The sequence below is a fragment of the Aulostomus chinensis genome, chromosome 12 (genome assembly GCF_037954235.1).
Source record: "Aulostomus chinensis isolate RoL2024-O1b breed Wild chromosome 12, RoL_Achi_v1.0, whole genome shotgun sequence".
Lineage (NCBI taxonomy): Eukaryota > Metazoa > Chordata > Actinopteri > Syngnathiformes > Aulostomidae > Aulostomus > Aulostomus chinensis.
In genome coordinates, this window is record NC_141331.1 from 19500294 (window position 1) to 19517290 (window position 16997).

Sequence of the window (16997 nt, forward strand, 5' to 3'; positions counted from 1 at the left end):
AAGCTTGTCAGGTTCATAATTCATGGCCACAGGCTTGTAAACTGATGGCGTGCCACTCTCCACTGCCTCAGGGGACAGCTGTTCAAGGGAAAGTTGGTGATATAAAAAATATGGTCATTGAGTTGCATCTCAGATGAGCGTGCCCTTGATTTCAAATTTCCAGTCACAAATTTCTTAATAGAAATTACACGGTCTTTTTCCCTCAGATTACTATTCCCAGAGATTACTAAGGGATTTTAAAGATATTTCAGACATCGTGTTAACATGGACCTCACATCTAAGTAGCAGTTCTAAACTTAGCATTTTCTGTACATTTAAGGCTATGGGTTTAATTATGTTACAGTACTGTCTCGTCCATCCATTTTCTTGTGGGGTGGGGGGGTGGGGGGGGGGGGCTGGAGCCTATCCCAGCGGCTTTCAGGTGAGAGGCGGGGTTCACCCTAGACAGGTTGCCAGTCCATCACAGGCCAACACATAGAGACAGACAACCATTCACACTCACAGTCACACCTACGGTCAATTTAGAGTATCAATCAGCCTCGTCCTCTCTTGATGTCTTTGGACTGTGGGAGGAAGCTGGAGTACCAGAGAGAACCCACACAGGAACAGGGAGAACATGGAGACTCACACAGAAAGATCCCATGCCCAAGCCGGGACTCGAACCTGGAACCTTCTTGCTGTGAGGCCACAGTGCTGACCACTGCACCACTGTGCCGCCCAAGTACTGTCTCATGCTAAATAAATTGGTGCCAAACTTTGGGGCCTGCAAGTGCATCTGGGTCAAAGAGCATGTCATGATGACACACCTGGTCAAAGACAAAATGCATGTAAAAGCTACAGTATGAGCTACATATCACCTGCTTCCCTTTGCAAAACCGATGAAATTTTTGTTAATTTAGCAAAACTCAAGTACTAACAAAGTTCTTTTGAGTACCCTAGCATACTCAGGGCAATAGTACCACTCCCAATATCAATGTGGGAAGTACCCTTGATCAGACCTATTAACATTTCACAATCACTTTGGACATGACACCAGTGTGAACTGAATGCTGTTAGAAAAGATAAAGATCTGAATGTGCAGTTTGTTTAGCCTCACTCCACGATGAGAAATATACATCTCAATGTAAATGCGCATCTCAGCCAATAGAAATTCAAGGGTAAAAACTTCCAGTTATCCAATGACTGTATATGTGGGACATTAGAACAAAATTCACTGACTTCAACAGAAACATACGGATCTGTAAACATATCCGTAATTACAGACTACAAAAAGAATGTCCAGGTCTGAAAAGTGGAGAAGTGCATGCCTTCTCATGACCAACCAGGGGGCATTTCTGTGGTTTAGACATTCGATTGAATTGAAATACAAGGAAATGATCTCACACGATTAAAGAATTCTCTATTGAGCATTTTAGGATGTTAATTTTGTAAATAGTGATCACATCAATCAGCTCCGTCTGTTCTTTCTTGTCGAGTGTTTTGTAGATTGAGTCTCCATTAGCTCTTTTTCTAAGCTGCCTTGTTGAGCCTGAAGAAAAAGGTCAGTGAAACGTATCACCTGATCGTATTAGCAGAGATCAGTTGGTAACACCTTCTTGACCTCTGTTCTACAAATGAAGTCAGGAGGATTTTCTTCTCAGGTGGCGCTCTTGGTCCGTTCATCATCCATGCTCACTGTCTTGGTGAATTTCTTCCCAGCTCTGTTGTTAGCGATTTAAAGCATCAGTTCCTGTACACTCATGAAAGAATTACAATCCCCACCCTTTCTACCTTCTATTTTGTTCCAAAAATAAAACAATAGTTAAAAAAATTTTAAAAAATCATTTCATGGTGTTGTTGAATCTGTTATCTTGAACATTGAATGAAATGACTTCCCATGTTGCTATGGAGAGGATTCAAAAGTCAGTCAGATATGCAAATCAGAGCTGTGGCATATTCACAAGGCTTATGCAGTTGGGCAGAAAAAAATCCTCTAAAACTGATCCAGAATCTCAATGTGAGGAAGTGAAATGGCTGAATCTTTCTATCACATGCAACATACTTTATAGCTTGTTGACCTGATGTTCCTTCATGATTTTTGAAGCAGTACTGTCTTAAACTGTATTTTAAAGATACTATAACTACTACTACTACTACTACTATTATTACAACTACTACTACTGATGCTATTATTTATTTCTGATAAAGTTTGTAAGGGCATAAACTTTGCTGATTAAACTAACGTTGTTGGCATTTACTGGGATCTATGGGAGACATACAATTGGGGTACAATTTGGAATATCTTGGCCTCTTCTGTACTAGTGGAAGTACACGGTTCTAGGGATGCCTAACAAGTATGTGTGTAGTTCCTTCTGGGTCAGAAAAAAATATGCCACTTTAGCCCGCAAACTGTCAGAGGACTCAGTGTAACAGCTGAAGACATCAGCTTTCTGTAATGACAGAACTAGCATCAACCTTAGCGCTGCTAGCCTAGCCACTGGTGGTGCTAGTCCACCTTCTGAGAGTTGATCATCTGTTGATGTAGTAGGGGGACACAGCAGGAGGTTAAACGTTCCTGAAGGGGGTGCAGGAAGTTTAGGAACCATTGCCCTATGTGTTCTACTATCCAACATGACCTTTATTATGGTTCCTGAGTGGATTGAGCCCAACAGGGCAGCTTTTCTACTCCTGGTTTTGGGTTCCAATTGCGAGAACTCGAGGTCACAAACGAAAGCCAAAACCTCTAAAAGACAGAAGAAAAACTAACTCTGATGATTTTACCTGGTAATGCCAGCCAGTATCACCCCCCCCCCACACACACACACACACATACACACACACACACACACACACACACACAAAAGGAGTATTTTTTGAGAAGGAGAGAGAGAGAAAGAGATGAGTGTGAGCCTCCAAAATGTGGCAGGCAGTTAAATGCAGGCAGTGAAATGTTTGTTGGTTTGGAGAGCGTGGTAGCCTTGGTCACATGACTTGAGATGGCAAAAAAATTTTAAAAAAGAGGGCCAAACAGTTAAAAAAAAAAAGAAAAAAGAAGACTTAGTGGGTCATGAGGTCACTGCTCATACTGGGGATTAAAGGAGATGTTTATCTGTAGGGAAGTCTATCCAGGTAGGAGGGCCACAAAGGGTGAGGGCTGGCTTGCTACAAAGTTTTAGAGCCCTCAAGCTCTGCTGAAGTTTCTGAACCATGTTTTTATAACAACATGGTTTCACCTTCAGTCACCATGCTCTCTCAGGTGATTTCCACCAGCATTCCAAACCTTTGAAATGTAAAAACTGACAGATAAGTTTGCTTACAAACAGGGGCTATTCATTTAGACTTAAATGTAGCTGAGTCCATTGTAAAAAACAATATCCAGTCTTTGTCACAATAATGATATTAAGAACCATTTTTGTTGAAGCATTTCATCCATTGTAGTGCAGAAAATCGAAATAATGGAGGCTTATGGAGGTCGCCTGTTTGGCTTTTACACCCTCTGTCCATAGCAGCGGCAAAAAAATGGAGTTAATTGCATTTTTTACAGGCTGTTTCAAGTTGAAGCAGCTTAATGGGGTTAGGCAGCTTGCCTGGTTAAGAATCGCAATGGTTCCTAATTGCGATCTCAAATATGCTCATAATCCCCTGATTTGACAGAGGCAGAGCTTTCTGGTGAAGTACAGCATTAAGGCAAAAAGAGAGAGAGAGAGAGAGAGAGTAGAGGACATAGAGTCAATTAGATGGTAGAAAAACATGAACAAATCCAGCAGTTACATTGGAAAAAAAAAAACAGTAATTAATACATTTAATACCTTTTTTTTTATATTGGGCATTGTTCTGTCACCTGAGTTAGAGTTGAAATATTTGAGAAAAATTAATGAAACTATTGAAACAATGACAACAACCAGCAACCTGCCGTCGCCACGGTGGCACATAACATTGGCTGTGATACGCCCTCATGAAACTGAGCTGTTTTGTCAATAGCTATGTTTTCACTATCAGCAGCATGTCCACATGCAATGAATATATTGTCAAACTATGAAATACAGTATGTGCCATTTTAACTTTAATGCAGGTTGAGAAACCGATTGTGCTGGTTTTCAGGGTTTTTTTCCCCAGATATTGTGAAGGAAATCACTTCGTTGTCAAGATTAAAGGGAAAGTATGGATTTATTATGGGGTGGGGGAGTGCAATCCATAATAATATTCCCACCTTCAGTAGATGTTGGTCAGCGCATCTACCACATACTCCAAACGCCAACAAAATGTATGTATGTACACCACTTTATTTTTGCCATTAGACAATCCTTTCTTTTGGTTTGACATTTACAACTGGAAACTTCTTTTGTATTTATGCCTAAGCAGGTTGTTCTGCCTCATGCAACCTACTCAAAACAAGGAAGTACAAGGAAACAGTGGGCTATGCTAGCAGTGTGGCCTACAGCTCCATTTCCATGTAAAGCAAGTTGCTTGTCATGTATCACTGACAGTTGATCACTAGTCGACCTTCCCAGCCGGCAACTTTCTTTGATTCCATTGGTAGTCACTGCTACAAGTTGCTAAATATCGTTGAAATTTCAAAGTGTGGTCACCACATCACTGCTAGTTGCTATGATGGCAGTGTTGGTTCCCTTCTGTTGTCCGGACTGAAATATCTTTACAGTCATTAGATGGTGGAATGAAATTTTGTCTCATTAGAGTGATTTTGATTTGATTATTTTTGGAGTATACATAATGCTAGTGGATAGCAAACAAGTATTTCCATTAGCTTAAACTTAGAGTGCTAATTAGCAAATTTATCAAGTATAAACAAGGTAAACTGGTAGGATAGCTTTGTCACTGTCACCAGAACAATTTGCTGAGCCAGTTACTGTTGAAGTAATGTAAATAGTATTTGTGTAGGTAATGAGATTTTAGCCTTCTGGTTAGCTAAATAACTTAAGCTGTCAATTCTGTAACTGTCAGAAATCAGTCGAAATATTTACTCCCTTGTTTAAATTTGGTTCATATGATACACTGATTTAATTTTACAGGTGACCAAGACAAAGTTTTTCTGCTGGCCGGCTGCATCTTTGCTCCTTTAGCTATTGTTGCGTCCCAAATCTGCTCCAAATTTTAACAGGACAAAAACAAATCTCCATCCATCAGGTCACCTCTGACAAACAGTCTACAGGGCAGGAATGAAATGTTGTGCAGACAGACCTGTGGGTGGCTGTGAATGTTGTGAATCAAAATAATATTTACCCTGATCTTACAGTCTCCACAAGCAATGTTTCACCGCATGTCCCCACCAGAAGCTATGTTGATGTTTCAACTCCTGGCATGAGGGCACTAAGGCGAAAATGTGTGCATTGTTTTGATGACAGAGCGGACAACAGCCCAGCGCCTTTCTGACAGAATAGTGGGGTTAACATCAGTATCTAGCAAGCAATCTGCCCATGCTGGTTACTCAACTTTAGGTACGTTGCTGGAACATCGACCTCTTTGGTCACATGGCCGCTAGCTGTCCTGAGCTGTCAGATTTCAAAATGTGAGATGACTCGAGGCAGCCGACAGCTTCAATATGTGTCCAGTGCACCCAAAACAAATCAGGCTCATGACAGAGAGCTCATTTGTAAGCGATGCCAGACCTGCATGTTTGTCTATTGTGTCAGTCAAAAATGTCTGTGTTTCTCCTCAGAATGAAGAACAAGCTCTGGTACTTTGAGTTTGGCACCACTGAGACCATATCTGCCACCTGCAAGAAGCTGAACGAATGCATAGAGGTTGAGGTGAGTCACAGTCATAGAAGAAGCACTGAGATCATTTACTGAAAATAATAGCAATACCACCATGAAATAATACTCTATCACAAGTCCCGCTCAGAGTATGGTACAGAAAAACTACAGACATTTTTGCTAAATCTCCCTATTACGAGTGTCAGAATTATGTGTGTTGGAATATTTATTTATGGCAGCATTTCAATGTGGTAAATGTAGACTTGACTCAAAAAAGGGCTTTCATTTTGAGATACCCCTAATCAATTTGCCCCAAAACACAACAAAGTTTTGTTTTTTTGGGGAGGGGGGGTTTTTGTTGTTGTTGTTGTTGTTTTAATCTCCAGGGTCTCTCGTTGAAATGGATTGTTGTCAGCTTTTAATTTGGGACAAAGCAATGTTTTGTTGTCATAGTCCCCACTGAGGGACGAATAAATGTTTATCTTATCTTATCTTATTCTTTATAACCACCCCTATCTCTTAAAAAGAACCAAATTAGGCCATTCCCAACAGGGCAAAAAAGTACAGTTCTGCTGAAAATGTGTTCTGTTGACATACCCTTTCTCTGAAACAGCCAAGTCATAGGGCATTCCAAACGGATGGTAGAAAAGCCTTCAAGATTCATCCAAAATGAAAAAGCTCTAAAACATCGTCATGTAATGTGCAAATAACCGTCAATTTATTGAAACACAACATAAAACCAAGCTATTTGAATCAGCATTTCCTACCTTAACCCATGTCTGAGTTGTCTTGACATCACAAAGTAATAATGAAAGGACTACTAATGGATGTGTTTTATACACGTCAAATTTCAACTTGGTTTACCTCATTTAAAAAAACAGGAAAACTCACTAGAAAAAAATGAAACCGACATGGAAGCGAATAAAGACATAAAACGTAACAGAGCAGAGAAATAGAATAAAGTAAGTAAGTGGCTGCTCATTTGATCTTGCATTTACGATCAGGTTGATATTTTATTCATGTATATTCACCTTCCACCATTGATAGTGATAAAACTTTGGGTGTAGCAAAGTATCTATACCACTATAAATCATGATATTTTCTCCGCATATCGATACACTGTGTGTGTGTGTGGGGGGGGGGGGGTAGAATTGGATTATGGTTTGGTTTAGGGTTGACATGGTTAGGTTAAGGGTAAGCTAGGGACAGTGTCATTATAAAAATGCATGAGACAGGAACTTCTAATCAATGTGAAACAGACAGAAAATTTTTGTTCAAAATTGGTGGTGCTATGCAATGTTTTTATTTTTATTACGAAACAAAGTGTTTGTGAATTAATGAATTTACAGCTGGATAAACAAGACATAGATTATACCGGATGACATGTCAGAATTTGTAGACAAAGATTTTAGGACAGTTTAGCTGTTATTTAGTTGCTGTAGCTATTGTTAGCCCTCAGTCACCATGAGCTTCAAGCTAAATAGACGTGGCTGGCTCTTTCTGCCTTCTGTAAAAAGTGATGCAAGTGGGAAAAAAAACTTCTCAAGGCTCAAGGCACTTATTACAGTGACGACTTGAACATTAAAATAGCGCTTTAACCCAGCACCTTTCTATCATCCATGCTGAGTCACAGCAACAAGACATTCTTAGGTGTGTTTGAACCAGAATAAGGTTAGATATAGTGAATGATAAAATGATGCCAGAGGCTGCCATGAAAGATGCAGAACAGCCACCCACACTCCAGTGGGGAGCCAGGAAACCTTCCAGTTACCAGACAATTGCCTCTACTGTAGGATATACATGCAACAGTACACCTTAGTGTACTCGACTGCAGTTTGGAAGCATAATTAGTTAAACAGAGGTGGGTTCTTTAGTTTCAGTTTTAGGCCAATTTTGGTTGTATTTCGTTGTGACTGACATCTTTTTACTTTCGTAGGTTTATGAAAGGCCAGGACAGTAAGTTTGAGCTGCTGCGGAATTACTTGCAGACATCTAGAGAAAGCTGCTGTATTAATCACTTCTTACACAGCCAAGCTTGTGGCACTTGACATTAATCTACACTGAACACAGGACTGAAGTACTTTCTACCAGATTTCATTTTCCAACTGTGTGTCTTTGCACAGATGGAAGCAACACATGGTGACCTAACGAGCAAATCTGTTAGCATAAGGTTGTATTGCATATTAATACATGTTACTGTCATTCTGAAGCTGCGGTGTAAGTACAGCATACAGGGGTATTTTTCATGATGCATAACTTTAAATATTCTTTTGTCCCTTTCCCTTCATTTCCCCTCAGTGTGATGGGATCATCCTGGACCTCAGCAACACATCTTTGGAAGGAATTGCTGTACTCAACATTCCCAGCATGCACGGTGGATCCAACCTTTGGGGCGAGACGAAGAAGAGGAGGAACTACAACCGCATGAGTAAGAAGGTTCCTGACAGGATGCCAGCCAGCACCGTCACCGATCCTAAAGAGCTCAAGTTTTGCATGCAGGGTGAGTAGAACAGAAGAGGGGGTGCGATGAATGTTGAAAAGTCAAGACATTTTAGGTATTTACCAACAAGACTAGGTCAAAACCATGTGGCTGTCAGGACCATGGGTGATTTTTGTTTAAAAATGTGGCCAGTTTATCTCAGGGCTCGTGTCTACACTGTGAATTCCTATGTATGGAATTCTCATCTGCAATTTTTTTCTGCAGGCAAGAAATTGTTCCTTTTCTCAAGAGAGTCTGAACAAGACGAATGACATCACACTTGTTTGAAAAAAGGGAAATGAGGGGAAGTCAGTAGGAGGTCTGAGGTGATCTGTTGATGTTGCCAATTCACTGAAAAAAGCAGCATCTGATGGGAAGGTCCAAATCTCAACTGCCACACCAGGGGAACGTCTCAGTGACAAATATGTTTCTAGCTGGGCAAAAAGCACTGGGCTTAGCTTTAGTGGTAGCTCCCAGAGCCAGAGGGGCCTCAAAGGGGGTCAGCTGAGGTTGTTCAGACATCTGACTGGGATGCTGCTGGACACCTCACACTGAAGGGTAAGTCCACCCGCTAGGAGGCCTGTAGTAGACCCAGAACACACTGGAGGGATTTTATATCTGAACTGGCCTGGAGACAGGTTAGGATCCTCTAAGAGAAGGTGGAGTACATCTGGATTAGCTGTCACCATGACCCAGGCCAGGACAAGCACACGAACACTGATGGATGGAGGGGCACATCTAAAACCATTGCTTAGAAGATGGCAGCAGTTTGGAGTACTGGGCTGCTTAAGAAGCATCTGTATTTGACAATGGGGAGTGAGAACATTAAGCAGTAGATTTTCATGTAGGGCTGAGTCCATTATCAGAAACGGCTCTTCACATTAACCTCCTCGGTCATCCTCTTGCCCATGGGAACAGGAAGTGCTGGATGACCTGGTATTTAGACATTTGCCAAACATCACATCACAAGAGGGAATCTCATGAATCAAATCTAACATTATGTCAGAGATGAGACCAGACAATTCTGAGCTGATGAATGAAGACAATTATATGCTGATATATGCCTACAGTTAGCACTGCTGCCTTTCAGAAATATACATGCGTATGAGGCCAGAGTGTTTTTCAAGATGTGAATAGAAGCAGATAGGATGTCAGGAATAATACAAATTACTTTAGTCAGGCGCTGCAGAATAGCTGACCTGTGACTGATGTGTGGCAGCAACGCACCTGTGCTTCATATTTAAAAGGTGGAAAAAGTGCTATTAAATGCAATTTAAAATCTTGCTAAAGCTTAATTTATGGATGCAAACACAGGCCCAGACGATTTAAAATAAGTAACGTTGATTGTCAGTAAGGAAAGGACTCAGGGGAGGGTGCTGAGACCACTGGGGCTGATGAAGGAATGTGGCGAAGAAGATTGAGGAGTGTTTATTAATTCTTCTGGAGTGAAGAGCCAGATGGGAGCAGGTGAGGTGAAATAGAAGTAAGCCGGGAGACTGAAAGGAGCGCCATGACTACAACCCAGACACACTGTGGGACTTAGGACCTTGGAGAAAATATATTTTATGCCTCCAGACTGTGGACAGCATATTATCGCTGAGTTGGACCTGATGAACTGATTGTGAAGAATTCCCACACCATAAATATCCAAGAACACATTTAATAAATTTTGCAAATTCAGAAAATGCAAAAATCTTATTGTAATACAGACTAACAAAAGATGTGCAGAGCCTTAGGCACACACTGAAGATCAGAGAATGTCAGATAACGTCTGGACAGTGCGATCAGTACTCAAGTTTAATCATATTATTGGAACCAGCATCTTTCTCTTCTCACCACACACGTATCGTATCACCTCAGCTCACCTAATTTGTGATTGTAGCACTTCCTCTGTTTTCTGGCTCTCTCCCTCTTTCTCTCTCTCCACCTCTTTCTCCCCCTGCCTGTATGGTTCTTTCACTCAGGTCCTCCTCTGCATTCTAGTCAGAGCTACAGATCCCTGTTACCCCCCCAGTCAGGAAAAGATCTGCCCAAAGACAAATTACCTTTGGGTTTTGTGCGTTGTAAAACAGCAAGTGGTGTAGGTCCATTTGTTTGTGCCTCCATAGGCCACTCTCGAACTGTTACAGTAAGTCTAACATCTTGCTTCTAATATGACTGACAATAAAGTTAATTAATTGGAAGAGTGATGGTATTGATTAAAATATACCAAAGTTAGTCATTTCAGTCTTTCACATCAGGGTCAGTTGAGGGTCACGGGGACTGGAGCCTATCCCGGCGGACATTGGGCAAGAGGCTGGGTTCACCCTTGATGGGTCGCCGGTCCGTTGCAGGGCCATCAGGAGCAATTAGGGGTTCAGTATCTTGCTCAAGGATACTTAGACATGGTCACTGGAGGAAGTGAGGATCAGACCAGCGACCCTTTGTTTGCTTGACGACCACTCTACCTCTGAGCCATACGCCTGTGCTGTTAGTCATATTTCATTGAATTCCCCTGGCACCAAACAGAGGAACATTCATCCTGCAAATTAACAACTGTACACTGGAATTACAACGATTGCTCAGTGTTAAGTGGCACTTAAAAAAATCAAATTAAGTTGGGATGGAAAATAACTTTCTTAATTATGTGGTTTCATCATTAAATCTTTTATTAATATATATTTTGCAGCTTCAGTGTTAAAAAATCAGCCTCTCTAAGTTCTCACCAAGGTTTAATCAATTCCTCCCACATCTGTCACTTTCCTATCTTTTTTTTTCTTCACATCTCTGTTGCCTGAACTTAACCTTGTTGCCATGGAAATTTCAAGGTTATACTGAAGCAGAAACTACAAAGAGAGGAAGAGCAAAGGGGGAAAAAGACACAGAAAGAGGTCATTGAAGATACAGGGATTACTCAAATCAGGCACATTCATCAGCCATAATGCACTGGAGCAAATGGAGAAGAATACTTTCCCCTATTGCTGTTAATGTTTCAACTTCAATAAAACAGGCTGATGACAGTACTCAGTGTCTCTAATTGGCCTTTCTTGCATAGATGCATTACCCCAAGTGTGTCTTTAACTGATGACTGAAGAGTCTGGTCAAGTGAGTGGTGGATGAATATTTAATTCATTATAGATTACTATTGACATCATTGAAGGGTTTAATCATGAAGAAGCAAAATCAGGGTTGTTTTCAAAATGACTCCTAGACGTAGGAGGAAGAAGGAATGCCAAGAATAAGTTGTAAAACCTTCTAAACTGTCTCAATCCCAGTTAAAGCACTACTTCCCTCATTGAAGACAGTGGGTACGTGTGTGGCTGTTTTAGATCAGGTCTGTGTTACTAAAACCAGTGTATATTGATGACATTTTTCATTAAGTCAGAGGTTCAAAATTTGGTATATTTCAGTCAAATGAAATTCTTATTGGTTGCATGTACTCACTTTCTAAAACAGTCTGTTAGTCAGACCTTCTTCTGGTAAATTTAGATCATATTTCATTTTTGGGCAATGGAATTTGACCTCATGAAGGTCTAGATATCAAGCAGTGTTGATGTTCAAGGCCCATAAGCCTCTGAGTGCACTGCATGTCCTATCTAAGCTCAAGTCACACCACCATTTAGTGACCTTTGACCCCACCCTCCTGCACACTTGAGGCTATGGCTCTGCAGGACCTTTTAGTCCATATAGTCAGGTATTTATAGTCACATGGTCCAACCTCTGAAGTGTGCACACAAGCTTATACACACCTTTGTATCACTGAAACTCTCAGAGCCTTTACAGCCACTTGTGTAAATCTTCCTTCTGGTTTACTGATGACTCAAATCCAATATGTGGTCCCAAAGTAGCATCTTAAATAAGCCAAGAAAACTATCCTCATTTAAAGGATTTTTCTGAACCTGATTATCCATTCCAACCAGAGACAGCACAAAAACCTTAACATAAGATCAATCGGTGTGTGTGTGTGTATATATATATATGTACACACATATATACATATATGTATATATACACACACATATATATATATATATATATATATGTACACACATATATACATATATGTATATATATACACATATATATACACATATATATATAAAGGCTAACAGCTCTGGCCACCCGACAGAAGGGATACAGCAAGGACGTAGAGGCCAGGCGTATAATCAAGTTGTTCTCCTCCAACCCAGCCAAATTGTACTCTTGGTGGCAGGGGAATAACAACCAACCAGGCCCACCAAGAGCTGATGGAAAAGTACTGGAAGGGCATATGGGAAAGAGAAGCATCACACATTGCCAATGCACAATGGCTAGTGGACCTGAGAACTGACCACAGAAACCTCCCAGAACAAGAACCAATAACCATCTCATAGCAGACATCCAAGGCAGAGTGACAATGATGAAGAGCTGGACAACACCAAGCCCCAATATGATCCACACATACTGGCTGAAGAAGCTAACTGCACTCCATGAACGCCTTGCAGCACAGATGAACCAGCTTCTAAGGGATGGGACACCCAAAGTGGCTAACCCAGGACACCATGAAGGACCCCCCCCAGAAGGGCCCCATCCCATCCAAGTACCGATGAATAACCTGCCTCTCCACAACATGGAAGCTCCTGTCAGGTATCATAGTGGCCAAGATAAGTAAGCACATGAGTCAATGCATGAACGGGGCACAGAAAGGAATTGGCACTCACACCTGAGGAGCCAAGCACCAGTTGCTGGTTGACAGAGCAGCAGACTGTAAGAGCAGACAGACCAACCTGAGCACCACCTGGATTGATTACAAGAAAGCCTACGAGTCAATGCCACACACATGGATACTAGAATGTCTGGAACTATACTACATTAGTAGTAACCTAAGAAACTTTGTCATAAACACAATGGGGTTGTGGAAGATGACCCTCGAGGCCAACTCAAAGCCAATAGTTAACATCAAGTTAACATCAAATGCGGCATATTCCAAGGAGATGGGTTGTCACCACTACTGTTCTGCATAGGCCTGACCCCCCCCCCCCCCCCCCCCCCAGTCAGATCATCACAAAGAGTGGTAATGGACATCGATTCTAAAGCAGGACAACAATCAGCCACCTGCTCTACATGGATGACATTGAGTTGTACACAGGAAATTGACTCAAGTCAAGTAGTAAATATGACCTAAACCAGTTTAGTGCAGTTCCTTTAATGCCAATGACATGTTCCAGTCTCTGTAGAAGGATATGATGGTCCATGGTATCAAACGCTGCACTGAAATCTAATAAGACCAGCACAGAGGCCAGTTCTTCATCTGATGCTTGTAGGAGGTCATTGGTAACTTTGACTAGTGCTGTTTCTGTGCTATGATGAACCCTGAAACCAGTGACACATTGATCATATCTAAGAGGGAGGTGCTAACGAGGGGTAGAGAGACCTTAAGCAGCTTAGCTGGGATGGGGTCTAGAAGACAGGTGGATGGTTTAGAGGAGGAAATTACTGTACTAAGTTCATGAAGATTAATGGGAGAAAAGCTATCCAGGTATATGTCTGGGCCCACAGCTCCCTCTAAGGCTTCTGAGGTTCTAGATGATGTGGTGCCAGCTGATGGCAGGAGGAGAAGAATTTTCTCTCTAATAAGTATAATTTTGTCATTAAAAAAGTTCATGAAGTCATTGGTAGTCAGGGAACCAGGAATACTTGGCTCAGTAGAGCTGTGACTCTCTATCAGTCTAGCTACAGTGCTAAAGAGGAACCTGGGGTTGTTCTTGTGTTCTTATATTAATGCTGAGTAGTAGGCAGCTCTAGTTTTATGAAGGGCTTTCCTGTAAGTATTAAGGCTATCTTGCCAAATTGCATGTGACTCCTCCAATTCTGAGGAGCGCCATATCCTCTCCAGTTTTTGAGCTTTTTGTTTAAGCTGTCAGGTTTCAGAATTGTACCAAGGTGCTTGTTTCCTTTGTTCCATGGTTTTCCTTTTTAAGGGGCAATAGAATCCAAAGTTGTTCCTAAGGTGCCTGTTGCATAATTGATAAAATTATCAATTTGTGAGGGACTGAGGTTGACAACAGCATCCTCTGTTATAATTGGACATGACACTGAATTTAGCGCCAATGGAATCGCTTCCTTAAATCTAGCTACGGCCTGATCAAACAAAAATCTGGAAACTACAATTTTTCTTAGTGGTGTGTCGTTCATTAGTACATATTGACCAGTGATTAACTGATGGAAATACAACTCGATGTTTGGCTTCCATTCCATACGTCAGGACAAGGTCGAAAGTGTTGTTGATGGAAACCAGTTAGGTCTAGAAGAGAGATACAATATGGGCGGCATGGCTCATGAGTAGAGTGGCCGTCGAGCAACCAAAGGGTCGCTGGTTCGATCCCTGACCCCGGTGACCAAGTCAAAGTGTCCTTGAGCAAGATACTGAACCCGTAATTGCTCCTGATGAGTAGGTTGGCGCCTTGCATGGTAGCCTCCACCATCAATGGGTGAATGAGATGACACTGTAAAGCGCTAAGATAGAAAAGCGCTATATAAAATTGAGTCCATTTACCATAAAAGCAATACCCAGGCTGTCATTATCAACATGAATATTGAAGTCACCTACAATAATGACTTTATCTGTTTTAAGAACTAAACTGGATATAAACTCTGAGAATTCAGATTCGAATTCAGAGTAAGGACCAGGAGGGCGGTACACAATAATAAATTAAAGTGGCTGTAGAGTTTTCCAGGCTGGATGAGACAAATTGAGAATCAGGCTTTCACATGAATTGAAACTTATTTTGGGTTTGGGATTTATTACTAGACTTCTGTCAAAAATGGCACCAACACCACCTCCTCGGCCAGAGCCTTGAGGAATATGAATGTTAATGTGACTGGGAGGAGTGGATTCATTTAGGCTGACGTACTCATCATCACACAGCCAGGTTTCAGTGAGACAGAGCAGGTCAGATATCAATTCATTTACCAATACAGCTTTTGGCATCAGAGATCTGATATTTTCTTGTCCACATCTAATTTTTATATTCTTTTGAAATAACCTGGTCATGTTAATTTTGAGGGGCTGCATGGTGGTGCAGGGGTTAGCACTGTGGCCTCACAGCAAGAAGGTTCCGGGTTCGAGTCCCGGCTCAGGCACGGGATCTTTCTGTGTGGAGTTTGCATGTTCTCCCCGTGTCTGCGTGGGTTCTCTCTGGTACTCCAGCTTCTTCCCACCATCCAAAGACATGCAATTGGGGACTAGGCTGATTGAATACTCTAAATTGACCGTAGGAATGAATGTGAGTGTGAATGGTTGTCTGTCTCTGTATGTTGGCCCTGCAATGGACTGGCGACCTGTCCAGGGTGTACCCAGGGTGTACGCCCGTTGATGCTGGGATAAGCTCCAGCCCCCCTGCGACCCTTAATGTGTAGGAATAAGCGGAAGATGACGATGGATGTATGTTAATTTTGATTAGGTTTTTCTGACTGACTCCTCTTCTAATAGTATTTGAATGAATAAATTGATTTGGTTGGGGGGCAGACACAGTCTCAGTGGGGTTTTGGGTGGGTAAGTGGACGCATACAGAGGCGCGTAAGATGGCAGTTCTGCCTCCAACCTCAACTCTGGGTTGTCACTGATCCACACCACCAGGATCTACAGCAACAACATTGTGATGTCATTCGTAGTGGACAAATGTGGCCAGATGGTATCAAGGACAGGCAAGATGATCAGAACTTAAGGGGTCGACCTACAAGAAGGAAATATAGGTGACATCCAGAGCGACTACAAGTACCTTGGGATCTCACAATCTAATAGAAACCACGAGCAGCAAGGAAGCCAACCAGTACCAAATACCTCCAGTACTGAGAAGTCAGCTGAATGGTAAGAACAAGGTCCAAGCCATCTACATGTATACACTGCCAGTCATCAGATACCTTGCTGGGATGATAAGCTGGCCCAAGGAGGATAAAAGCCACAGACGTCAAGACCAGAAACCTCTTCACCATGCACGGAGGGTTTCACCTTAAGTCCTGAGGCTGTAGCAAGTGGAAAGAGAGAGGAAGAGGACTGGTGAACATCAGAGCCGCTGTCCAGAATGACACATCGAAATCCAAGAGTACACCAAGAAGAGGGCTCCTCAGGATTAGCTGCTCAGTAAATACTTCAGACAGCTGAAACCTGATGAGAGTGAGGAGAGAGAGGAGCAGATGTGGACAGACAAGCCCCTACATGGCAAGTACAACTGCCAGATTGAGGAAGTGGCTGATATCAAGAAGACCTACCAATGGTTGGAACACGCTGGAATGAAAGACAGCACAGAGGTGCTCATCATGGCAGCACAACAGCCACAGAGGCCAAGGTCTACCACACGACAACACACCCAAGGTGCAGGCTGTGTAAGAATGCTCCTGAGACAGTCCAACACATAGTAGTGGGGTGTAAGATGTTTGCCACAAAAGCGTACATGGAGAAGGACAACCAAGTGGTGGGGATAGTGTACAGAAACATCTGTCCCCAGCATGGACTAGAAGTACATCCCAATGGGACATACCACCAAAAGCGGTTGGGAACAACAGGGCTAAGGTGCTGTGGAACTTCAGCCTCCAGACAAACGGCCACTGGTGACCCAGACATAGTAGTGGTGGGCAGAAGAGGGCAGTGGTGATAGATGTAGCCATACCAGCTGTTCAGGAGGAAGGAACACAATAAAGTTGAGAAGTACCAGGGGTTTAAAGAACAGCTACAAGGGATTTGTACACACACACACGTGACTTTGAGACTGGACGCATTTTTTTCTAGAGTCATCTGTCAGGGCTAAACTCTTGGTAAATTAACTTATCCTGCTTATTTGCCATTTGCAGGCAGGATTCAGAGTCAA

The 16997-nt window shown here is 42.1% G+C and overlaps 1 protein-coding gene across 7 annotated transcripts in view; it reads left to right on the plus strand.

Annotated features, from left to right (window-relative positions):
- dgkg (diacylglycerol kinase, gamma) overlaps nucleotides 1–16997 on the plus strand; it is a 105401-nt gene that overhangs the window by 63056 nt on the left and 25348 nt on the right. For all 7 annotated transcript variants that reach the window (XM_086220746.1, XM_086220745.1, XM_086220748.1 and 4 more), the window contains 2 exons: nucleotides 5657–5747; nucleotides 7992–8193. In XM_086220746.1, coding sequence (XP_086076872.1) covers nucleotides 5657–5747; nucleotides 7992–8193 — 293 coding nt within the window. The remainder of the gene's footprint in view (nucleotides 1–5656; nucleotides 5748–7991; nucleotides 8194–16997) is intronic.